The sequence below is a fragment of the Dromiciops gliroides genome, chromosome 1 (assembly GCF_019393635.1).
Source record: "Dromiciops gliroides isolate mDroGli1 chromosome 1, mDroGli1.pri, whole genome shotgun sequence".
In the NCBI taxonomy this organism is placed as follows: domain Eukaryota; kingdom Metazoa; phylum Chordata; class Mammalia; order Microbiotheria; family Microbiotheriidae; genus Dromiciops; species Dromiciops gliroides.
This window is the reverse complement of record NC_057861.1, coordinates 138,367,124-138,392,435: the sequence shown is the minus strand read 5'-3', so window position 1 is coordinate 138,392,435 and position 25,312 is coordinate 138,367,124. Positions and strand designations below refer to the sequence as shown.

The 25,312-nt window shown below is 37.8% G+C and overlaps 1 protein-coding gene and 1 pseudogene across 2 annotated transcripts in view; both read right to left on the bottom strand.

The window, feature by feature from the left end:
* The window catches only part of RRM2B (ribonucleotide reductase regulatory TP53 inducible subunit M2B), a 44,681-nt gene extending 19,369 nt beyond the window's left edge, over nucleotides 1–25,312 (bottom strand). Inside the window, exons 1-6 of one of the 2 annotated variants that reach the window (XM_043977404.1) lie at nucleotides 25,159–25,294; nucleotides 22,690–22,796; nucleotides 15,178–15,333; nucleotides 3,675–3,791; nucleotides 3,146–3,279; nucleotides 2,599–2,693 (exon numbers count right to left, since the gene is read on the bottom strand). In XM_043977404.1, coding sequence (XP_043833339.1) covers nucleotides 2,599–2,693; nucleotides 3,146–3,279; nucleotides 3,675–3,791; nucleotides 15,178–15,219 — 388 coding nt within the window. In that variant the 5' untranslated portion in view covers nucleotides 15,220–15,333; nucleotides 22,690–22,796; nucleotides 25,159–25,294. Of the gene's footprint in view, nucleotides 1–2,598; nucleotides 2,694–3,145; nucleotides 3,280–3,674; nucleotides 3,792–15,177; nucleotides 15,334–22,689; nucleotides 22,797–25,158 lie in introns of both variants that reach the window. The other variant, XM_043977403.1, reaches the window with a different exon arrangement.
* Nucleotides 8,032–8,673, bottom strand: LOC122735671 (annotated as a pseudogene).

Sequence of the window (25,312 nt, the reverse complement as noted above, 5' to 3'; positions counted from 1 at the left end):
TGGGATATAATGCTCTAAGAACTTAATATTAAATGATCATCACCAGCCTTCACAGAAGCAGTATGGTGCAGAGGACAGAAAGTCAGGAAGCCTAGAGGTCACCTCTGACTCAGACTGGCTGAATGACCCTTGGCAAGGCACTCAAACTCTCAATACTCTAAGCTCTGGGTCTCAAGGTCAAATAGAAAAGGTGGCTTATTGACTTAGAAAACCTCAAATTAATATTATCCATGTGACATTGTATATTTATTTATTTTGTTAAAAATATTTCCTAATTACATTTTAATCTATCCCCCTAACAATGGGCCTCAACTTTAAGCAACTTCCTAAGACTCTTTAGCAGCACAGAAGGTGCCAACTTAAATTGGTTGAGTTAATTTCATCTGTGATTCCCTATACTGAAAATATCACAAGTGCAATCCCCAGCCATTGTGTGATGGATCACACATGGATTCACCTTGCAGATAATTAGATAACAGATAATTTTTATGGGACATTTTAAAATTTACAAAGATCTTTTCACCTCATTTGAGTTTTGTGGCAATCAAGAAGACCTGTGATGTAGACAGTATGGGTGCCATTACTTCCTTTTTAAAGATGAGGAAAATGAGTCTCAGAGAGTTAAACTGATCTAACCATGATCGCATAACTAATAGCGGTTAGAGGCAGGAACTGAATCTAAGTTTTCCTAACTTCAAGTTCAGCACTTTAACCATTATGCTGTGCTGCCTCTCAGAAGTACAGACTATCTCACTATAATTCCTTCTGAAATAATTTGGACAACTTTAGCTGAAAAATAGGAAACCTGATTTTAAAAGCACATCTGTTTAAGTGTGTGCTATTATACTGATTGACACTTGGATGATCTCATCTGTATAGATGCTCCCTTCACTACTACAAATCACAACCCCTCCATGCTCTCTCATCCTATGTGATTCTTGTCCATGTGGTCACAAAAATCTTCCATAAATCTTCTACCCAACTCACTGGAGGCCTTTCTAGTTACCTTCATATTTCACGGTTCCTGCTGCAGCACTTATTATCTCCTCCCCTTCGCTCCCTATATACAACTGGTCCATCTCCTTTTCCTATCACATATATCCTGATGTTCCTTTATAATGTGTTTACACTTGAGAAGTATTCACATTTCTATTGGAAATTGGTGAAGTTAGATGTATTCACATTACTGTTGGCAATACATGGAGCCTACTCAGATCTACCATTTATCTTCCCGTTGTTCTTTGGGTCACCGAAAACTCTAATTTTTCTGAGATCACAATATTCCATGATTTCCAGCTCTATAACACCACTAGAAAGATACTAGTGTAGTTAAAGATAGGCCTTGGTGATAACAAGCAGTATGTGAAGACAAATTACCACAAAAGTTCCCAAATGGGACTCAGCTTGCTTTCTTCATCCTCTTCAATTCTGTCCTGCTCATTGTGTCAATCCAACTGTATGTTGTAATCTGGGAAATGAATAGCTTTGACTACATCTTTGTTAAGCCAATCTCTTTCAAATGATTATGGGTTGGGGCAGCTAGGTGGCACAGTGGATACAGCACTGGCCCTGGAGTCAGGAGGACCTGAGTTCAAATCCAGCCTCAGACACTTGACACATACTAGCTATGTGGCCCTGGGCAAGTCACTTAACCCTAACTGCCTCACCCAAAAAAAAATGATTATGGGTTTTATGAAATTTCACTATGAAAAGGAGCATTTGAAAAACTTTGGCATCAATGGGCCCGTTTGACTTTTCATTCTTCTTTGACTTTCTACTTCCTTCCCAGGGCCCCTCCTCCTTCTCCTTGAATTGGAGCTCTCTGAAAAGCAATTCAATAAACATTTCTTGAATGCTAACCATATTTTCCTGATAGCAGCAATGGAAAAAACAGCATTCCTCTTTTCTCTGTCTTTCCCCCCTACTTTGCTTCAACATTGTAGTATCCAGTAAAATGTTTTTCCCCAAAAGGCTTACTTCTCTTTCCCCTGTCTACCAGCATCTAAGACTCATGCTTACCATCTGATTAACCACTACCAAGGATATTATAGATGAGATTCATGTTTTGTGTTAGGGTTAGGGGAAAGGAACATCGAAGGTCCTTTTGAAGTCAATGATTCTATGGCTTAATGATTTACAACACTGCAGGAGACTGAAATTTTGACCTGCTTTGAGTCAATAAAGGTGCAAAATATTACTGAAAATAGTTCAAAGTTGTAGCTGACTAGAAAACTCTTGAACAGATGGCATTGCACTTTTAAGTTATCTGTCTGCATTGATGCTTGTTTAACATTTAGTCTCTCAGCAACACCAACCAACATTAGATTGTTTACTCTAGTTTCTAATTACTGGTTATATCTTATATTTCCATTCCAAATTTAAAGCATTCATTTTCCTTGAACCAGATATCACTGTTGATTATTCAGAATAATTTTTGTGTGTTTGCTGGTTCATAGGAATGGAAGTGATAATAGAGATCAATAAATTTAATTTTAAGACCCAGTGAGGTTAACAGTGACCTCATGTAAAGCCATACTATATTAAATAGCTCTACAATTGCTGGGTCTAATTAGGACATATGTAAATTGAGCAACTTACCAAATGTGGATTTTCTGTCTGCTATCCATCGCAAGGCCCAATCTGCTTTCCTCTTAACACATGGCATTGTTTCAACTGCATTGAATAAGAACTCCCTGTAAAACCAAAATAATAATTGGTATAATTTCTTACTTTACTACCTAGTTTTTTTCATCAGACAAAATTTTCACTGAAAAACCAAGAATAATTATTAAACAATCTTCATTTCTAAAAACAATACATATGCAGTTTTTCAGCACTGCAGAATGTTCACTAAAAGTGAAAAACTATAACAAGCCTCAAAATAACAATGAAAAGGTATCTTCTAACATGGTATTTGTGACCAAAGATTTCTAAATAGGGCAATTTTTAAAAAATACTTTCTAAAACTTAGTGATCAAAATGTTCTACATAAGACAACACACATACAATGAACATAAAATATGGCTAAATGACTACTAATTTGTCATTTAGTGTAGGTGGAAAAAAGATGTTATTTAATGACTGACTACAAAGGTAGTAAATATCTAAAAATAAATTTAAAGGGCTGGTAAAAATCCTAATGTACCTTTTTTGGGGGTCTTTGATATAGGTGTCTATTAGCAAACTGTACATCTCTGAATGAATGTTCTCAATGAGAATTTGAAAGCCATAGAAACAGCGTGCCTCTGGGACTTGTACCTCCTGACTAAAGCGTTCCACCTAAAGGAAAACAAGGAGTATAAATTTAATGGAAACCCATAAAATATTAATTATCAAGTCAATAAGAAATTGAATATCAACATCAAAAAATTAAATTGTCTATTAAGCTTGTACTATCACAAATTGGCCAAGAAGTTGGTTTTTGTGACTTGTGTACAATTAAAAGAAGGCATTTCTAATTAGTAAAAATTATTACAGCCAGTCCAACGTTATGTTTGTCAAATGAAAGAGAGGCATCTTTTGCTTCAGTATTTCAGGATCCTTCCCCTTTTCATAACTTCAGTTTCACTGGCTTTACCTTCCCAGATACTATTTTCAGTATCAATATGAAATATTTTGCTATAATCATCAAACAACTATTGAGCATTAACCAAAGCAAAGGAAATCGCTCTTACCAAATTTTCATTGACTATTCCATCACTGGCTGCAAAAAAAGCCAAGATGTGAGAGATGAAATACTTCTCATCTGATTTCAGTTTGTTCCAATGAGGAAGATCTTTTGATAAATCAACCTGAAATTCAAAGGTTTCAAAAATTTTAACTTAGACAAGGTTAAAATGCTTTCCAATAAACAAGGAACACCTCAAGTCACAATTCACCCTTGAGGTTAAGGAGGAAAACCCATTATATTTAAAGTATGTATAAGGAAGTAAGTACTTCTATTGTACATAAATTTTATGAAATAATTCTTTATTCTTCTGGCAGAAGGGTTGATAATGTTTGGTAAAACTGAATTTTAAAAATTAAGATGGAGCAACCCACATTAAAATCTGGAGAAAGTTAATAAGAAAGGTTGTCTTCAAAGATATTTTAAGAGTGAATAATAATTTCCATGCAGTGAGATACTATAAAATGTTTTATACATTGCTTAGCATAGTGGTGAACAGATAGTCGATTGCACTCTCCAATTTTCCCAAATCTCTCTTTTTTTTTAACTTTCATGATATGGAAGTCAAAATTATATGTTAGATCTACTAAGAACTTAATCAGTATCACAAATACAGTAGTGAAAAAGACTACTGCCTTCTTCTTGCATGTCCTGTTGTTCTGTACTACTAGTTTTTGATACATAATAAAGGATACTTGATAGTTGGTTACCAATGGTACTACATTGCTAAGTCTTATGTTTTATAAATTGTCAGTAATCATGTTAAGCAAAGGATTATTTAGGTTCAAGATACATTAAAAGTAAGTCTTACTTTGTAGAATAGGGATTCATAAAAAGTTAGCCAGAAAATGAACTTTGATAAATTGAATCATATAAAAATGAAGCTTGGGGCAGCCAAGTGGCACAGTGAATAAAGCACCAACCCTGTATTCAGGAGGACCTGAGTTCAAATCTGAACTCAGACACTTGACACTTACTAGCTGTGTGACCCTGAGCAAGTCACTTAACTCTCATTGCCCAGCCAGAAAACAAAAACAAAAACAAAAACAAAAAAATTTAAAAATAAAAAACAAAGCTTGTTCCCATTTAGTTTTTTTTGTTTGGTTTTTTTTTTTTTAGGCAATGGGGGTTAAGTGACTTGCCCACGGTCACACAGCTAGTAAGTGTCAAGTGTCTGAGGCCGGATTTGAACTCAGGTACTCCTGAATCCAGGGCCGGTGCTTTAACCACTGCGCCATCTAGCTGCCCCCCCATTTAGTTTTTAAGAAGATATTAAAAAAAAAACAAAAAATACTCTAAGGTTGTAGCAGACCTTTTAAAAAAATCACATAAAAGAAAAAAATTTCTGATAAAATATGAGTGTTGATATTATTCATAAGTCTTAAAATGCAAATGATTTTGAGATGCTCTGTTCTCTTGAACCAAATAGGAAGACTTGTCCTCTTGGTTACATAGATTAGAATGTAGGATCCTTGAAAGCAGGAATTTTTCAGTTTTTGTTTATTTTTAAAATTTATCTTCTCAGCTCCTAGTACAGAGCCTGTCACATAGTAGTATACTCAAGAAATATTGATTAATTAAATGTGGAGGGCGGCGGGGGGGTGTCTCTGAATTTCTTTCAAGAAAGAAATATTCTTCTCAACTTAATTTTGTAGCACTCCATCTCAAGTATTTCCTTTTGGAATCCCAGACCTTTTTTTTTTCGTTTGTTTTATAATTGTGTCTCTTAAAAGTCTAAATTTGTTTGTTGTTTAAGCAGTGCTTTTGCTTTCTTATTTGTCAGTTCACCTAAATTTATTTTAGTGGGGGGGTGGGGGGTGGGGGACATTACTCCATTTGTGTTTCTCCAGTAAGGCCAGAGCTCACAGGTAATGTTAAATTTCTATAGCATGAGTTTCCTCTAGGAGACAATAAACCTATCAAAAATAAAATCAATGCTTGTAAATTGCTTGAGCGTGATTTTTATGGATGATTTTCTAAGCAGGTCTCAAAATAAAAGCCTTTCAAATATTTGGACTAGTCTGATTGCTTCAGTCTTCTTCCATCTACCCTAGATAAGTTCTATAACCTTTTTTCCATAGATTTTCAATCATATTAAGTTGTTAATTTCTAGACTCCAATTTCCCTAAACCCCTTCTATTAACTCTGATAATATAGAAGTCAAAATTATATTAGTTTATTAAGGACTTAGCCCACAAAACAAATAGTAAAAAGACTACTGCCTGCCTCTTGCATGTCCTGTTCCCTTGTATTAGGGTTAAGCTAGTTTTCAATTCCCAAATCACTTCAGTTTCATTTCTTTATAGCTATTCTTTCCCCACTATGTATTTGGAAGAGATGTCTACATTTGTTCTCAACTATAATAGACTGAACTTGTTCCTACTGAATACTGTCCTGTTTTGCCCTTTTCATTTTTAACTTAGAAAGCTTCCTCTCTGACAACAATCTCATATCCTTCTTTTATTTCTCTGCCTCACTGTACTAAACTAAACCAAACTTCTAACCTCCTCCCCTCACTGTTCTGGCCTCATTTTTCATTTTTAAGAATTGTCTGTATATAGCTGACCAATTCAACTACATGGTGTCTTCCATTCCTGATTTCCTTGTACTCCCCTTCTCTTATTGTCATGCGTAATATCTGACTTCTCTACTGCTACATTGCTGCATGCCAGTGGAGAGAGTCACTTCATCATATCTCTGAGTTGGCTGGTTCACTATAAATTCCTAACATCTCATCTATACTGGGTTATCACTGCTACATGGCAAAACTTTTATTATTCTTGATTTATCTATTCAACCTTCTTCAATGGCTATTCCAAAACTCCTCTTTTCAAGTTCCTAATGGTTCTTCTCATTTCTTTTCAACAAATGTTTTACTATTTTACTGAAAAAAACAGAAGCTATTTGCTGAGAATCCCCTCTTCTCTCCCACTCACCAACTTAAAATCCCTCTACATATTCACCCATACTTTGTCTCTTTTTCTTGTTAAGGCTAATTGGCCAACTCCTCTACTTTAACACCATCTTCTCCCCTGCCTTCCAGGAGTTAGTCACACTGATTATTTCTTGAGCACTCATTCCCTCTTCTATGTTTCCCTCTCTCTGTTTTTGCCATTTTCATTCTCTATTACTAGATCCCTGAGGCCTATGCCTAGCTTTCCCCTACCTTTAAAAACTTTCATTTGTGGGGCAGCTAGGTGGCACAGTGGATAGAGCACCGGCCCTGGACTCAGGAGGACCTGAGTTCAAATCCGGCCTCAGACACTTTACACTTACTAGCTGTGTGACCCTAGGCAAGTCACTTAACCCCAATTGCCTCACCAAAAAAAAAAAAAAAACAACTTTCATTTGTTATTTTTATTTATCAGCCTTGTAACTTTCCAAACCAAAAAGCTTCTCCCAGACCACCAGGTCCCTATATGTATTATATCCCCAATTAAAAGGTAAGTTACTTGAGGGAAGTGACTTTCTTAATTTTTGGTTTTGATCCCTAGTGCATGGCACATAGTAAGTATTTAATAAATGATTTTTCATTTGGAGTAGATAATCTCTTTAATTGTTGACTATCAATTTGAATAATGTTGCTGTCTTCTGAACACTGAACAACTTGATCTCATACAAACATACAGTTATCTCTTCAATCTCATAGAGGCTAGGGGCACAAGAGCTCCCACGATTTGGAAAATTCACATAAAATGTTTTGGCCTTCCCTTCATGCCATAGAAGACGTGTGATATTTTTTTCTTTTTCTTTTATGGGGTGTTTAGAGTACCTCATTGTAAAATATGGGTTGAGTATTTGGTCATAAGCTGTATTATACAATATTATATACACATACTTTATTTCTGAGTTTCTAAACTTTTTCTGTCATCTGCAGGACTTCATATATCAGTGACTTCCACAAAACTCCCCCCAAATTCCCTTTTAATATCTTATGCCAACCTGCGATATATTGAAACCCTGATGGGGAAAACCGCAATGTGGAGGGGATAACTGTACTCTTAGTTCCAGAATCTACATCACTAAATTTTGAGGAAAAAAGTTGGAACAAGTTTTAATGTACATCATTTAAATGGAAAGTAAAATATTTTAGGTAGAAAGCTGTGTAACTTCCTCATAAACTATATTTTAAATACTTCTATCAGTTCACCAGAAAAGTATTTGTCATCAACCTGGAGAATGTTCAGCAGAGAGTACAAATGGAAGGGGTATTCCCTATAGAGGGTGAAGTCTTCCATATGGTCCTATTTATTATTTTCATCCAACAAGAAGCCACAACTTTATTGATAGAAACAGTACAAATTTCAGATCAAGTTGCATTTAATCTTCTCTGAAACACTGAAAAAATGTCTGTCTCCAGATTGTTACATCATTAATTCCATAAAAGCATTTACAATATCATTACTGTTATTCTTTAGGACTTGGACAGCCTTTGTCTGGATACATTTGCTTGGGAGATGACCAATTCTATGTCCTTAACTTCCACACCTGTTTCATCAACCTCCTCTTCTTCACTTTCTTCTTGTACAGTTGGAGTTTGTGTATTTTCCTGCATGTTTGAAAACAGTTTCACCCTGAACTTTGAATTTTTCAGCAGCAGCTAGCTGTGCCTGCTGAGAGAGATCCTCAATCTTGGCTTCCCCAAAGACTACATAGGTATCTGAAGCTGGGCTCTTGTAGACATCTGGCTTTGTGATGACAAAGAGGATATTCTTAGATTTCTGGATGGTGACTCTAGTAACCCCTATTGCTTGTCGAAGTCCCAGTCTGGACATAGCCTTTCATGCTTTCTTTTCACTTCGACTCTGTTTTGCTTTACTGACCTCATCGATTTCAGTGGCTACTGCCAGCTGGGCCTATTGTGTGGTTGCCTGTGTAGAATCCTGTTCCTCAAGCTCTGATACTGATTCATCACTGTCAGATTCTGTTCCAGAACCTGTCTCGGGCTGGGGCTGTGGCAATTATTGCTCTGTGGCTGGGACGGTTTCTGTCACTTCACTGGGCATTTTGTGAGAGGAACGCGGGTCCAAGATGGCTACAAAAAGAGATCTGGAGTGAGCGTGACTGACCCCTGCTGCAGCAGAAGCTGGGTGCAGGGAAGGGGTCCTATATATTTTAAATAATATTTTATTTTTTCCCAACTGTAATGTCAAGACAATTTTTAGCACTCATTTTTGCAAGATTTTGAGTTCTATCTTTTTCTCCCTCCTTCCCCTCTTCCTAAAATGGTAGGCAATTTGATATATGTTATATACATGTAATTATGTAAAACATATTTCCATGTTAGTTATAGCTGTAAAAGGGGAAAGATCATAAGGAAAAATATGAAAAAAATTAAGCAAAAAAGTATGTTTCAATCTGCATTCAGAGTCTATCTACTCTTTGTGGATAGCATTTACTACCATGGGTCCTCTGTACTTGTTTTGGATCACTATGTTACTGAGAACTGTCATTCATATTTGATCATCATACAATGTTACTGACAATTTCTATAATTTTTTTCTGGTTCTGCTCATTTCACTTTGCATCAGTTCATACAAGTCTTTCCAGGTTTTTCTGAAATCTGCCTGCTCACCATTTCTTATTGCACAGTAGTATTTCATTACATTCATATACCACAACTTTTTCAGCCATTCCCCAACTGTTGGGCATCCCCCCAGTTTCCAATATTTTGCCACCACGAAAAGGGCTGCTATAAATATTTTTGTACACGCAGGTCCTTTTCCCTTTTTTATGATCTATTTGGGATACAGAGCTAATAATGGTATGGCTAGGTCAAAGGGTATGCACAGTTTGGTTGACCTTTGGGCATAGTTCCAAATTGCTCTCCAGAATGACTGGATCAGTTCACAACTCCATAAGCAGTGCATTAGTGCCCCAATTTTCCCACATCCTCTCCAACATTTATCATTTTCCTTTTTGTCATATTAGCCAATCTGATAGGTGTGAGATGGTACCTCAGAGTTATTTTAATTTGCATTTCTCTAATCAAAAGTGATTTAGAGCACTTCTTCATATAACTATAAATAGCTTTGATTTCTTTATCTAAAAACTGCCTGTCGAATTGGAAGTTGAGGGGGTGCCCATCAATTGGGGAATGGCTGGACAAGGTGTGATATATGAATACAATGGAATACTATTGTGCTGTAAGAAATGATGAGCAGGAGGAGTTCAGAGAAACCTGGAGGGTCTTACGTGAGCTGATGATGAGTGAGATGAGCAGAACCAGAAGAACATTGTACACAGTATCATCAACATTGAGTGTTGATATACTGTGATGGACTATATTCTTCTCACCAATGCAATGGTACAGAAGAGTTCCAGGGAACTCATGATAGAAGAGGATCTCCAAATCCAAGAAAAAAAACCAAACTGTGGAGTATAGATGCTGAATGAACCATACTATTTCTTTTGCTTTTGGTGCTATTGGGTTTTTTTTCTATTTTGAGGTTTTTCATCATTGCTCTGATTTTTTCTCTTATAACAGGACTAATGCAGAAATAGGATTAATGTTATTATGTGTATATATGTGTGTGTATAGATATATATCTATAGCTATAGCTATATAAATATATAGATATATAGATATAACCTATATCAGATTACCTGCTGTCTAGGGGAGGGGGGAGGGAGGGAGAAAAATATGAAATTGTAAAGCTTGTATAAACAAAAGTTGAGAACTATCTTTACATGTAACGGAAAAAATAAAATACCTTATATGTAAAAAAAAAACCTGCCTGTTTATATCCTTTGGCCATTTATTAATTGGGGCATGGCTTGTGTTCTTATAAATTTGACTTAGTTCTTTATATATTTGAGAAATGAGGCTTTCATCAGAGACACCTGCTGTAAAAATTATTTCCCAGCTTTCTGTTTTCCTTCTAATATTAGCTTTGTTGGTTTTGTTTGTGCAAAAGCTTTTCAATTTGTTTTTTAGGGGTTTTTTTGGTGAGGCAATTGGGGTTAAGTGACTTACCCAGGGTCACACAGCTAGTAAGTGTTAAGTGTCTGAGGTCAGATTTGAACTCAGGTCCTCCTGACCCCAGGGGCAGTGCTCTATCCACTGCGCCACCTAGCTGCCCCTAGCTTTTCCATTTAATATAACCAAAATGATGTCTTTTACATTTTTGTAATGCTTCTATCTCTTCTTTGATCATGAATTCTTCACTTCTCCATAGATGTAACAGGTAGATTATCCCTTGCTCTTCTAATTTGTTTATGGTGTCATCTATTGGATTGCCTTTGGAATAGTGAACGGTGTTTTTTTAAAAATATCATTCCTTCATATTCAATCCATACCTGTGCCCTCTGTCTAAATATACTCCATCCACCTGCCCCAATAACGAGAAAGTTCTTATGAGTTACTAGTATCATCTTCTCTTGTAGGAATATAAATAGTTTAACCCTTTAATATCCCTCATGATTTCTTTTTCCTGTTTACTTTTTTATGCTTCTCTAGGATCTTGTATTTGAAAGTCAAATTTTCTATTCATCTCAGGTCTTTTCATCACGAATGCCTGAAAGTTCTCTTTTTCATTGAATTTCCATTTTTTCCCCTGAAAGATTATACAGAGTTTTGCTGGGTATATGATTTTTGGCTGTAGTCCCAGTTCCTTTGCCCTCTAGAATATCATATTCCATGCCCTCTGGTCCTTTAATGTAGAAGCTGCTAGATCTTGTGTTATCCTGACTGTGGCTCCACTATACTTGAACTGTTTCTTTCTGAATGCTTGCAATATTTTCTCCTTCACCTGGGAGTTCTGGAATTTGGCTATAATATTCCTGCAGGTTATGCACAGTGTTTTAATGACTGATCTCTCAGAAACAAAGATTTCTCTCTTTAACAAGAATCTTCTTCCAATATGCTATATGACTTCAAATCATGGAAAATAAGTTTCCAAAATTATTAGTGTTCCAATTTTTCTATAGCTTCTCCAACATTTATTATTCTCCTTTTTTGTCATATTTGCCAATCTGATAGATGTGAGGTGGTACCTCAGAGTTGTTTTAATTTGCATTTCTCTAATCAATAGTGATTCAGAGCATTTTTTCATATGGTAATAGATAGCTTTGACTTCATCAACAATATATATTTTTTTAAATGGTGCACATGTCATAAATATATTTTGGAGGGAGCTGACAATTATAATAATTATATATAATAATTATTTGTTGTAATAAAACACATGCTAAGTCTTCCATAACTAAGGTAATCTTTTAGGAATTCCAAGTATAAAGAGTATCTTTTTAATATTGACAGGGGATAGTAATTACGAAATCCATTTACTCTTACAATACATTTGTTGCCAGTTAAAGAGAAATGTGTGTGTATATGTGTGAACTCAGGCTAGGATGGAATCCCACAGCTCCCTTAGTTCAAATAATGAACTTTTTTAAAAACCACAAACAGCTGGGTAGTCAGGTGTGACAAGCATTTAACTCATTTCTCATTACATAGTAAGGTTATAATTTTACTTCCCCTAGACAGCTGCTTCAATATGGTAAATGTATAAACAAGGGCACAAGTGAAAATTTATATTAAGGAAGGTTTAAGACATTAAAAATTGGGTGTAAAAACCATAACCTCTAGCTTTCTCCTTCAAATCCTACCGATAACCATTTTCCCATAAATACACACACACACACACACACACACACACACACACACACACACACACAATCTAAAGCCCCTTTCTTCCCCTCTTTTAGAAATAGTAAAAAAGCATTTTAAAATTATCCTAGTCTGGTGGGGCAGCTAGGTGGAGCAGTGTATAGAGCACCGGCCCTGGAGTCAGGAGTACCTGAGTTCAAATCCGGCCTCAGACACTTAACACTTACTAGCTGTGTGACCCTGGACAAGTCACTTAACCCCAATTGCCTCACTAAAAAAAAAAAAAAATTATCCTAGTCTGGGGGGCAGCTGGGTGGCGCAGTGGATGGAGCACTGGCCCTAGATTCAGGAGGACCTGAGTTCAGGTCCGGCCTCTGACACTTGACACTCGCTGGCTGTGTGACCCTGAGCAGGTCACTTGACCCTCATTGCCCCACCAAGAAACGAAAAACAAAACATAACAAAATTATCCTAGTCTGAAGTCTTTAACCCAATAAGAAAGAGACATCTTATCAGGCATTCTTAAACTATCAGTTCCAAAATAATACCCTAGGCCAGGGGGGGCTCTAGATTGATCCTACCTGGAAGGGATTTGGGTAATGATCACACTTACATAAAGAAGTAGCTTCTTTGATTATTTCAGTTAAAGGAAATATTCACCTTTGACCAACCAGAAAGAAGCCATCCTTAAAGTCAAAGCAGGATTGAATGATTTTAGGAAACTTATTCTTCCAAGGTGACTACTATTCTGTTTGATAAAGCAAAATGTTATGTAAACTTTACCTTGAGTTACTTAACTGCTTTATTTCATTGTGGAATTCTGTCTATTGTCCAAAAATGCTATAACTCCAAAATGGCTTGTGATTTTTAGAATCATGTGGTGGCTCTATCTATTTCTGGTCCCCTCTCTAAGCAGGAATAAATAGATCAAAATAATCAAAATCAATAAAGATTGTTTCTGGCAGAATTGTGCCTAAAAAGCTGAGTAAGAAATTTTCTTCTGTCAGACTCAGCTAACTTAAATCATATCATGGATATTTGTAGATAAAACTGGAAAAAGGAAAACAAACAGCTATGAAATAAAATAGTTGTGCATGTGTTTCTACAGTGATTTCTTTTCATTATTAATGACATTCTAACTATGACATTTTAACTCTAAGATATTGGAAAGAATTCATTGTTATTTGAGGTTTTTATGACCCCATCTTTTGGCTAGAATTTTAAAAAAACCTCGGTGTGCTCGGTGGTCTGGGGCTCTGCAAACCTCACGGTGCTCCACTCACTAGTTGTAGCCATCACCATGGTGCTGGCACCTTACTCACTGATGCTTACATGGGCCTGGCAAAATTATAATGATTGGAAGCCTAGTGAAGGCAGTCATGTGACTGTCAGAGCGGCCAGCCAATTGGCTGGGGGCTGTGTGTGGTCAGCCTAGGGTCTGCTGGGAAGAAGGGAGTTTTGTTCGCCATTCTAGCTTGAAGCTGGAAGGCGAAAGGACACTGCTGTGTGTTCTCAGCTGATTCCTGGGCGGTGGTGTTGTTCAGGTTGTATAATTTCCCTTTCCCCATTTTATTTCCTTTCCCTTAATCCTACTGATCCTGTTTGTGTTTTAAGTTCATTCTTGATAAATAAATCCTGCTCTGTTCTGAGGGAGATTGTCTGTCTCCTTCCTTGCCCCAATATTGCGGCGAGCCACCTAGCTAACACTCCCCACTTAAAAATTGGTCCCTACAATGTGAATACTTAAAGCCACTAAAAAACAAAAAAATTAAGTTAGCAAGACTTGCTAGACTTGACTAAAACCATACACAAGATGTTTGTGTTAGAGATGTACAATTTTAAAGACACTCAGAGATCAATTTTCAATATATTTTTTTAAAAAAGGTAAATGAAAGACAAAAGATCAAAGACTGCACCATTACCCCCAAATCAACAAATGTTTATTATACAAAAGCTAAGACACCATGCAAGACACCATGGGGTACAAAGACAAAAACAAATTAGTCCCTATCCACAAGGACTTTACTTTCTATTGGGTGTGGAAGTAGGGCAGGACAGCTCTGATCAATGGCCATAAAAAGTAGATACATGGGGAAAGGGAAGGAAATGAGCATTTATTAAACACCTACTATGTGCCAACACTGTGCTAATGATTGTCTCATCTGATGTGTATGCCTTTCTAATTTCTATAAAATTTTCATGAGAATCCTCTCATGAAGGGTATACTCGATTAAAATGAGAGAAAGGAATAGGCTAACTATCCTGGATAAAATCTCTATAGCAAACTCTATCTTCATTATAATAGGAATGACTGGAATACATAAAGAATACAATATTGTGCTGTATAATATTTGATGATTACCAAGGAATACTTGAGTGGAAGCCAAATGTAACTTTAAGAACTCTGCTAAAAAATGTCCCAAAATATGATAAGATCATAAAAATTTCCTTTTAAATGTATTCACAGTAGAGCACCGGCCCTGGATTCAGGAGTACCTGAGTTCAAATCCGGCCTCAGACACTTAACACTTACTAGCTGTGTGACCCTGGGCAAGTCACTTAACCCCAATTGCCCCTCAAAAAAACAAAAAAAAACAAAAAAAACAAAAAATGTATTCACAGGTAACATTAATGGTTCTTTCATTATCATGTTCAAACTAATCATTAAATAAGGAGCTATACCCTTACCAAAAGGGCTCACGAGTGTCACAAAGGATATCTTGTAGGATTCCCTATAAGTAGTGAGCATTGGAACACAAAAGTATTTAATATTACTGTACTGAGTCAGGGCAGTCGAAAGCACTGTTCCAGCACCTGTGCATGCCTAGTGTACATAATAATATTGTAGAAAACTGTGAACTTGTCCTAACCTCTCATGTAGAAAGGCATGGGCACTTACCTCTTCAGCAGTCCAGAAGGATGCCTGGGCCTGTTTATACATCTTCCAGATGTCAGGATACTGAATTGGAAAAATGACAAATCGGCGAGAACTCTTTCTGAGGAGTGGTTCTTCTATTGGCTTCAGCCCATTTCCACTGGTATCTGATGATAATTCCTTTAAAAGAAGAAACACAAATACTTTGTTTTAAAAAGCACTGCTAGCACCTGTCATTTATTTCAATCTTATCCCACACCTAGGAAGCTAGGGATGTATAAGGGACTTTAGGACTGAGCACACTACTAAAGCTCATAGTAGGCATTCAAAAATATCTGACTGACTGATTAATGGATTTCAGAGGAAACATTTAACAAGCTCTCCTATAACATATCCCCTGGTGCCACTTTCAGCAAAGAATAGGTGGGATAAATTAATGGTCTGGAGCAATATGTCATTGGTTAATGAATATATGAATGAAAAAGCATTTATTAAGCACGTGTGCCAAGCATTATATAAAGTGCTAGAAATACAAGAAGAAAAAGGGAGACAACCCTTGCTTTCAAGAGGCTCATACTCTAATTGGGGAGATAACTCATAAAAGAGTTCAGGTAGAATGGAAAGATGCAGAATATTTTAGGATGAAGTGGAAAGGCAAAGTGGAAGGCCTTGTGGTTTTTCGTTTCATCCTAAATCTTAGAGAGTTGACTCCTATCTCATACAATTATTTCAAAATGTCTAATCCTCATTTAAAAATATTCCCTTCAGGGGCAGCTAGGTGTGCAGTGGATAAAGCACCGGCCCTGGATTCAGGAGGACCTGAGTTCAAATCAGGCCTCAGACCCTTGACACTTACTAGCAGTGTCAGCCTGGGCAAATCACTTAATCCTCACTTCCCCACGAAAACAACAAACAACAAACAAATACTCTCTTAACAAAACATTTGGAAAACTGATGATCTTCTGACAGTGTGAGTTTTATCAGATTTTGTTGTCAATCAGCAACTTTTGAGAGATCTGGGCATGGATCTAGGCAAAAGACATTCTCAAGGACAATGGAGTAAATTCCAGGCACTTAAGATTACTTACAGGACTCTACCCTTCCAATTTCTCCCCATTAATATCATCTCTCTTTCATTATTACCGTTATCTCTTCCCACTAGACCTCTCTAATTTGAGGATCATGGATGGGAACAGGGTAGAAGAGGTTTGAGCTGTAACCCTGGGGCAAAGAAAAGCAAGATGAAAGACAAGGATATTCTAAACTACAAATGTCATTTTAATCTTACTCAAATCACACTTTCTCCATTCCACAAGATCTCTATCTTCTCAGACCTGTTTTATTCAGTATCTCACAGTTTAATATTTAATTATTCTAATTTTTTTCAACTATCCTTCCAACTAAACTGTAAACTCCCTGGGGGACTTTTTATTGAAAAAATGAATTAAAAAAACAAAAAACTCCTCAGGGGTAGGACTACATCTAATAGTTTTATATCCCCAATAACATCTAGCATAGTGTTGGACATGTAAAAGATACTAAATAATGACTGATTAAGTAGTATACTGATATCTCTTGCTCAAAGCTTTTCTTCATCTTCTCCTCCTTCCCCTCTACCTTCCCAGTCCACAAGTGATCTCTCCTTTTTCAAAAATCATCCACATAACCTTCTAGGTACCTTACCATAAATGAACCTGTCCTTTAGTTTATATCTATATACATATACAAGCCTTAAGCTCTTGGAAGGCAAGGACTTTTTTTTATCTCTGTATTCCCAGTACCTAGCACATAGCCTTGCATATAATGTTGACTTAACTCTTTAAAAGCTTCAGTTTCCTAATTTGTCCAATAGCAATTCTCCTGACACTATCCACATCACAGAAATGCTATCAGGAAAGCACTCTTTCAATCAAAAAGTGCTATTCAAAGGTGAACTATTAATATTCTTAGTTCCCAAGCAAATGCTTGGTTAATCAAATGTTTAAAATCATAATATATAAGGTGCCCCCAAAGTCTCAGTGTAGTCTTAAGCTAATAAAGTTAACTTGTACTTATTGGTCTTTTCCCAGATACCTCTTGGAGAGGATAACAACACATAAAGTAGACTGAAATATCTAATCCTAATGTGGTGATAGGGACTCACCCATCATTCCAGGTCCGCAGCCCACCATCTGCATGTATCCTGCTGATCCTAGCTGGCCCTTTCCTTTTATAGCACCCCCAAATATGGAAGGGGCTTTTTAAGAAAACAGTTATGTGTAAATCTCTGTCATCTGTAGCAGTTTGATATTTAATTTACCATTTCATTAATAACTATATTTCATTCCAGAGGTTAGCCAGTTTGAGCACCAAATTCATCAGCAAAAGTCCAAGAAAAGCAGCTTTTATATTTATTCACATTCTGAACTTTCAAATGCTTATGTATACTATCTCTGCAAACAAAGTATAAATTCCTAAGATACAGTAACTATGTCATATACTTATTTTATATATACCTAATGGAATCACAGAATTTTAGAATTGGAAGGGACCTCAGCTGCCAAGGAATTTAACCTCCACTCAAAAAAGAATCCTCTCTACAACATACCCACAAGTGGTTATCAGCCCTTGCCAGAAGATCTCCAGTGAGGGGTAACCTACTAGAGAGGTTAGTTTAGCCCTGAGCAGCCCATTCCAATGAGAGACAGCTCTAATTTTTAAGGATTTTTCTTTCTTATATCAATGCTAAAGTTAGTTCTTTGGAACTTCCACCCATTGTTCCTAGTTCTTCTGCCCTATGAAACCAAACAAGACAAATCAAATCCTATTTCTACATCATAGTCTGTCTGTCTGTCTGTCTCTCTCTCTCTCTCTCTCTCTCTCTTTTTTTTGAGGGGCAATGGGGGTTAAGTGACTTGCCCAGGGTCACACAGCTAGTAAGTGTTAAGTGTCTGAGGCTGGCTTTGAACTCTGGTCCTCCTGAATCCAGGGCCAGTGCTTTATCCACTGCGCCACCTAGCTGCTCCTCTACATCATAGTCTTTCAAATACTTGTTCCTTCTCTCAACCATGGGCTTCTCTATGCAGAATATTTCCATTTTCTTTGACTGATCCTCATATGCAGCATGGAATCATAGTCTTTTACCGTCTTGGTTGATATCCCCTAAATAATCTCCAATTTACCCGATTCTTTCTAAAATGTGATGCCTAGAAAACAATGAGAGAATTGGTGGCAGGTCCTACTGGCCTTCAGTCTCATATCTCCAAGGTCCTATTGGACATCTTAAATTGAATGCCTTTTAGACATTTTAAAGACATGTCCAAAACTGAACTCATTCTCTTCTCCCAAACTCTCTACCTTCTAGTCCCTGAGGCTCAAAACCTAGATTTAAGCCTGCAGTCCTCACTATCTCTCAGCATCCTTGCCCCCTATATCCAATCTGATGCCAAGTCCTGTCAATTTTACCTTTATAACATCTCTCATGCCCCCTTTTTCTCCTCTGACACTGCTAGCACCCTGGTGTAGGCCCTTATCACCACACACAGACTATTGCAATAGCCTGCTGGTGAGTCTCAGTTTCAAGTCTCTCCCCACTCCAGCTTATCCTCCATTCAGCTACCAAAGTGCTTTCCTTTGACACAAGTCTGACCATATATATCATCACCCTACTCAAAAAACTTGAGTGGCTCCCCATCACCACCAGGATCAAATGTAAAATCCTCTTTCCTCTTTATACAGTAACATCAGCCCCCTTGCTGTTCCTCAAACAAGATACTCCATCTCTCAGTTCCAGGCATTTTCACTGTCTCCCAGGGCCAGAACATTCTCCTCTGACATCTCTATCTCCTGGCTTCCTTCAAGTCCCAGCAAAAATCCTACCTTTTACAAGAAGCCTTTCTTGATCTCTCTTAATTTTAGCACCTTCCTTCTGTCAATTATTTCCTATTTATGCCATCTACACTTTATTTGTTGATGTTTGCATGTTATCCCCCATTCCCTGCCCCCGTTAGACTGTGAGCTTCTTCAGGGCAGGGAGGCCTTTCTTTGTATCTCAGGGGGCTCAGCACAGTGCCAGGCACATAGTAGATGCTTAATAAATGCTTAATGACTGACTGATGTGGTAACCAGCGTGAAGTCCCAATACATAGTTCCCTTGAATTTACGCCTAACCTTCCACTCCTGACTGTTACAGTGATATTACGTTGTATCATGTTTCTTCCGCCTAGAACCCAAGAATCACCACTCCAATGACCCATAGCCCTATTTCCTCCTCAGTGGTGCTGGGTCACTTCTCTTCAGCCTCCCCTCTTGGCCAGACAGTCACCCTGGAGCTTACAAAGGATTCCTGGACTTTACAGTCTTCCCTTCCATGGAGTCCTTAGGATCTCCAGACCTTTTTATCCTTTTTATCTTAAACTCCTATATGTGGAGTTTAAGAGAGTGAGCTCCTTGAGGGCGGGTCTTCTTTTTTCTATTGGTATTTCTCATCACACAGTATGTGCTTAACAAATATTGTTCTTTCAATCTAATGGTCTGAGCAGAGGGCTTAGCAGAATTTACTAACGCAGCTTCTGCACTGACAACCTTGCCTTAACCAAGCTACTTTGCCACTATACCTGAGTTCATGATTGTGAAGAGTATATGAAATGGGTGGGCAATAATTCAATAGATATTTATGATGTATACACTATATAAAAGACAGTATTCTACAAGGGGCAGTATTATACAAAAATAAAACAATCCCAGAAGGTTATATTCTATTAGATGGGGTACAAAATATACCTAGATAAATAAATACAAGGAGAGCAAAAGCATGAATACCTGTAGAGCTTATGTATTCCCAACTAGTAACTAAATTAATGAGCCGCTATCAGTAATAATTTAAAAACTGTGGAAAATAGGAGAGATATGATGAGACTGAAGAAGGTCCAATGTTGTCCTAGTTTTCAAAAAAGGGAAGAGAATAGAACCTGAAAACTATAGGCCAAAGACTTGATTTCAATTCCTGATAAAATACTAGAATGGTCCATTACAGGAGATGACTGGTGAACATCTAGAAAAGGAGGCAGTGATCACATGGCTTCATCAAGATCAGGTCATGCCACACTAGTCTCATTTTATTGGACAAGATTACTACACTAGCCTGTGAGAAGAATAATGTGAGCACCATTTACCTAGATTTTAGAAAATTTTTTAATAAAATATCTCATTATTCCTGTGGCAAAGAGACAGAGAGATGTGGATTGGATGAAAAGTTCTGAAAAATGGATTCAGAACCAGTTGTATGGCTGGACTCAAAAAGTAGTTGTTAATGGTTCAATGTCATTGTGGTAGGAGGTCTTCAGTGGAATACCCACCTCAGAGATCTGGTCTTAAGCCAGGGTTGTTAAACATTTTTATCAATGACAAATAAAGATTCAGATAAAATGCTCACCAAATCTGAAGGTGACAAAGCTTGGAGGGATAGTCAACACATTTAGGATCTAAAAAAGATCCTGATAACCTATAGTATTGGGCAAAATCTATTAAGATGAAATACAATAGGAATATATACAAAGTTTTAAACTTGAGTATCTAAAAATGAACTTTTTACAAAGAGAATATAAGAGAAGGATTATTATATGGTAGTAAATCTGAAAACCCTGAGCTGCCTTAAGAGAGCCATTGCTTCCAAGAAAAGAGAAGTGATAGAGTGGCTGAAGCCCACCTGAGGAGAGGCAGAGGGAGGAGGCAGAAAATGAAGAGAAGGTGGGGAAGGGAGAGAGGAAAGAGGACCAATGGAGACTCCAAAAACCTTCAGTGGCTCCCAATGGCCTGGCAGACGCCTTAACCTGTTATCCAAGGCTCTTCAGAGTCAAGATCCAAACTACATTTCCATCTCTCAATACTCCTGAATAGTCCTATCTTCTTCCACTATCTTGGTTTTGGTTACTTCATCCTGGCCTAAAATGTGCTTCTTTCTCTTGCAACCCTACAGGAATCTTTCACTCATCCTTCAGGGTCTACCTCTTTCCTTCATGAAACCTTCCTGACCTTTTATTACCGGTGATTTTCCCCATTATTTTATTCCTATTTTTCTTATACATTTATTTTTTAATTAGTATTGTACCTAACAAACTGTAAGCTTTTTCAGGGAAAGACATCTTATTAATCTTTGTATCCTAGTGACTTGAACATAGTAGACAATATCTGTTGAAAGTGTTGTTAAGTATAGAGTATGGACTAGAGTGGCCTGGACCTGAAATGCCAAATACTTTATGAGGCAGTTTTAAGAAGATTAAGTTGAGGTAAGGGGAGTGAAATAAGTAGAGCCAAGATTACAATATACACCATTGCTCCAACAATTTAAATGGAAGGAAAACCCACAAAACAAAGTGAATATTGTGAAATCATAAGGAGCAAGCATGGAAGAAGAAATATGAAAAAACATCCTTCACCCCACTCCTTTGCAGAAGTGAAAGATTGTGGATGTTGTATGTTACATATATTTTCAGATTTTTCTCTGTGTATTGATCAGTTTTGCCAATTTATTTTGTCTTTTCTTCCTCTTTTTCTTTCTTAAAAAATGTTATGAGGGCAGCTAGGTGGCACAGTGGATAGAGCACTGGCCCTGGATTCAGGAGGACCTGTGTTCAAATCGGGCCTCAGACACTTGACACTCACTAGCTGTGTGACCCTGGGCAAGTCACTTAACCCTCATTGCCCTGCAAAAAAGAAAAGGAAAAAAAATTTATTCATTTTATGGAATGGTTCTTGGGGAGGGGTGAAAGGGAGAGAGGGGGAAGGATACTGGTAGATATTCTGTTGATGTGAAAGACAAAAGATATCAATAAAAATTTATTTTAAAAGAGGCATAAAGGGAGAAAAGATTAAATTGGGGGTTGGAAGGTCAATCACTTGATTACTGAAATAATTTTTGTTTGTTTGGGTTTTTTTTGGTTTTTTTTGCAGGACAGTGAGGGTTGTGACTTGCCCAGGGTCACACAACTAGTATGTGTCAAGTGTCTGAGCCCTGCACTTGAACTAAGGTCTTCTTGAACTAAGGTCTTCCTGAATCCAGGGTCAGGGCTTTATCCACTGCGCCACCTAGCTGCCTGCTACTAAAATAGTTTTGAGGTAAAATATGAAGGCCTGAACAAAAATGGAAATTAAAAGAAAGAGCAATCTAAGACATTCATGATTAAAGAACTGATAAGACTTGAGGGCTAAGGGAAAAGGAAGAATCAAGGATGACAGATTTCTAGACTAAGTGACTAGAACGATGGTGATACTTTTAATAAAAAGGAGGCAATCATGAGAAAAGGTAAGTTTGGACTTTGGGAACTAAGTATTCCTTCACATGCATTTAACCAAAGTTTTTTCTTTAATGTCATTTTTTAAGGTACACATACTAAAATAATAAAAATCTGAATCAACTATCAGCTTAAACTTAGCATCTTTTAAAATGTGTACACAGCTAAATTTAAGGCTAAGGGGACTGAAGCCTGGTACAGTGGGGAAAGTGTGGAACTGGAATTAAAGAATCCTCTAAAATGCAAAAGCAAGGAAATGGTATACTCATTCGACTTCTCCTGGTGCTAGAATCAAAAGATCTGATTCTGCCGCTTAATACTTGTGTGTCCTTGTCCAGGTTGCTTAACTTCTTTGGATCCCAGTTTCCTTATCTGTAAGAGCAGAGAGATGGATGGAGCAGATAACCCTTGAAGTTCCTTCCAGCTCTAAAAAATCTATTGTCCATGATGTGTAGGTACTTTTTGGACCTGGTTTGACTAGACCTTAAAAGGCCTCTTGAAGCACTAAAGTTCTATAATTCCCCAATTCTTTTCTATCTCCTACAGTGCCTAAGAAGTAGTTGCTACATAATTACTGATTATTTCCTTTGTGCAATACATGGTTTAGAAATGCTTATAAAATAAACTAACAGCATGGTGGGACTAGCAATCCAGAAGAGTCACTTGTTACAATTAAAAAAAAAAAAACCTTTTTGGATATTTTCTTCCATGACATGACAGCAACAAATATCAAAATAATGTGTTTTCCAATTACTTTTAAAGCAGAGTCAAACTGCTAGTAGCTTAATCAAAAATCAAATTCAAGATTTCTCCTTTCCTCACTGAATCTTCCTTTGCAGTAAGGAAAACACAGTATAGTATAAATGTAATGCAAAAAGCAAGGAATTTGGCATTTAGGGATCCAATCTCAGCTCTGTCACACTCAGCTTCTGGGTAACTTTGGACAAATCATTTAACCTCCAGCTCCCATTGCCCTTATTTAAAAAAAAAAAAATTAGAGTGAATTTAACAAACATCTATTAACTAAATGTTTACTAGATGCAAGATACTTAGTGGTGTCAAGCACATATTGACTTTGAAAACCACAAATTAACATTATTTAAGTTCATTTTTATTTTGTTAAATATCTCCCAATAACATTTTAATCTAGTTCTAGCAGTGCTCAAGAGTTTCAGCAGTCTTTGAACTGTTTGTGGCTTCTGACTTTGAGGCTCTGAGGGTCTTTCCAGTACTAAATCCTGAGACTGTAAAATCTTTAACTTCTTTAATCTGTCATTCAAGGCTCCAAATCCAAATCTATTAAAAGGAAAATTTCTCAGTGGCAGTGACTATTTTATTCTTTTGTCTTTGTATCCCTAGTACCTGACATGTTTAGTCAGGGCAGGTATTTTCACTGGTATAAGCAACTTCTAGTAAGGAAATGTCTTTCAGTCTTCAGAGTGAACAGTAAAAAGGCTTGTTCAGGGTCACCTGTTCAAGGTCACCTAGCCTAGACCTGTCAAAGGCAGGACTTGAATGCAGATCCTGACTCCTAGATGACTCTCCTAAGCCAACTGACTCTCACTAGGCCAACCTGCCTCTCACCTAGCATGTAGCAAGCATTTTAATGGAATCAGTAGAAACTGCCAACAGAGGAAGATCTCTATAAACTAGTGCAGAGTGAAGTGAATAGAACCAGAAGAAAAGAATATAATGAATTAAAAAAAAAAGCTTTGAAAGACTAAAGAACATTGATCAACTATCAAAGAACAATGACAAACCACAATTTCAGAGGACAGATGAATGAAGCGTTACCCACCTCCTGCCAGAAGTGATAGACTCAAAAGGCAGAATGAGATACACATTTAGGGTCATGGCCAATGTGAAAATTTGTTTTGTTTGTGTATATTTTATAAGGCTTTCCTTTTTTCTTTCCTTTTCATTGTTTGGGGCCGAGGAGTGCTTGCTAATCAGAAAAAAAAAACAATAAAAATTCAATTGGAGGGGAAAAGGTCTTCTATCCCAATTATGCCGGCTCGAATCACAAACCCATCAAAACGAAAAACTCCCCGGTTGACAGGACCTGTTCGTTCTTTGTACCCCCAGATCTCAACACTTTTGGCCAGGAATGGCACAGGAGGGAATCCTAGTGAGATTTCCTTTATCAAAGCAGAGCTGCTTAGGTCACCACTGATCTAACTATCTTGCACCTGGGAGGTACTTACTTAACAGACATTTGTTGATTTCACGCCAATTTCTTATAAATACATACAGTGGGAGTTGAAGAGGTTATGAGTTTGTCCAAAGTTCCCCAGAGGCCAGAAATGGCAGTAAGAGGGTGGGCCTAGCCCTGGGTCACCCAGCCCGTAGGGGTCAAGGATAACAGGTGATGGGAGGGGGGTCTTCCTGAACTCGAGGTGCCCTCCAGCCACCACTAGTGCAGCCAGACTCTCCCCCCGCCCAGGGTCAGCATTTAACGAGCTTAAAGAGTCAAAAATTATTCTTCTCCAAGGAGGTGGGATAGGGGTCTCTTCTGCACTGGCAGTTTCGGGTTCCAAAGACTCACGTTCCCAAGATGACACCTCGGGAAAGGGGCCACGAAGGAAGTGGGCAGCCCTTCCCTCGCGTCTCCTCCCCTCCCCTGGAAAGCCCCGGCAGGTGCGGGGAGGCCTAAACCGAAGAGAAGCCTGGACTCGCTCCCCTCCCACCCCCGGGGCAGAGAGGGAGGGAGGCGGACCCCGGACGCGGCGTTTACCTCATCCATCTGGGGCCCAGCCACAGCCGGCCTTCCCGACTCCCCCATCACCCGGAAGCGGCACGAGCCCGAATCCGAAGGAGAAGCCAGAGCGCTCTACGCCGCTACCCGTCTAGAGGAGGCCCCAGGCCTGGCCCCGCCCCTGAACTCTTCT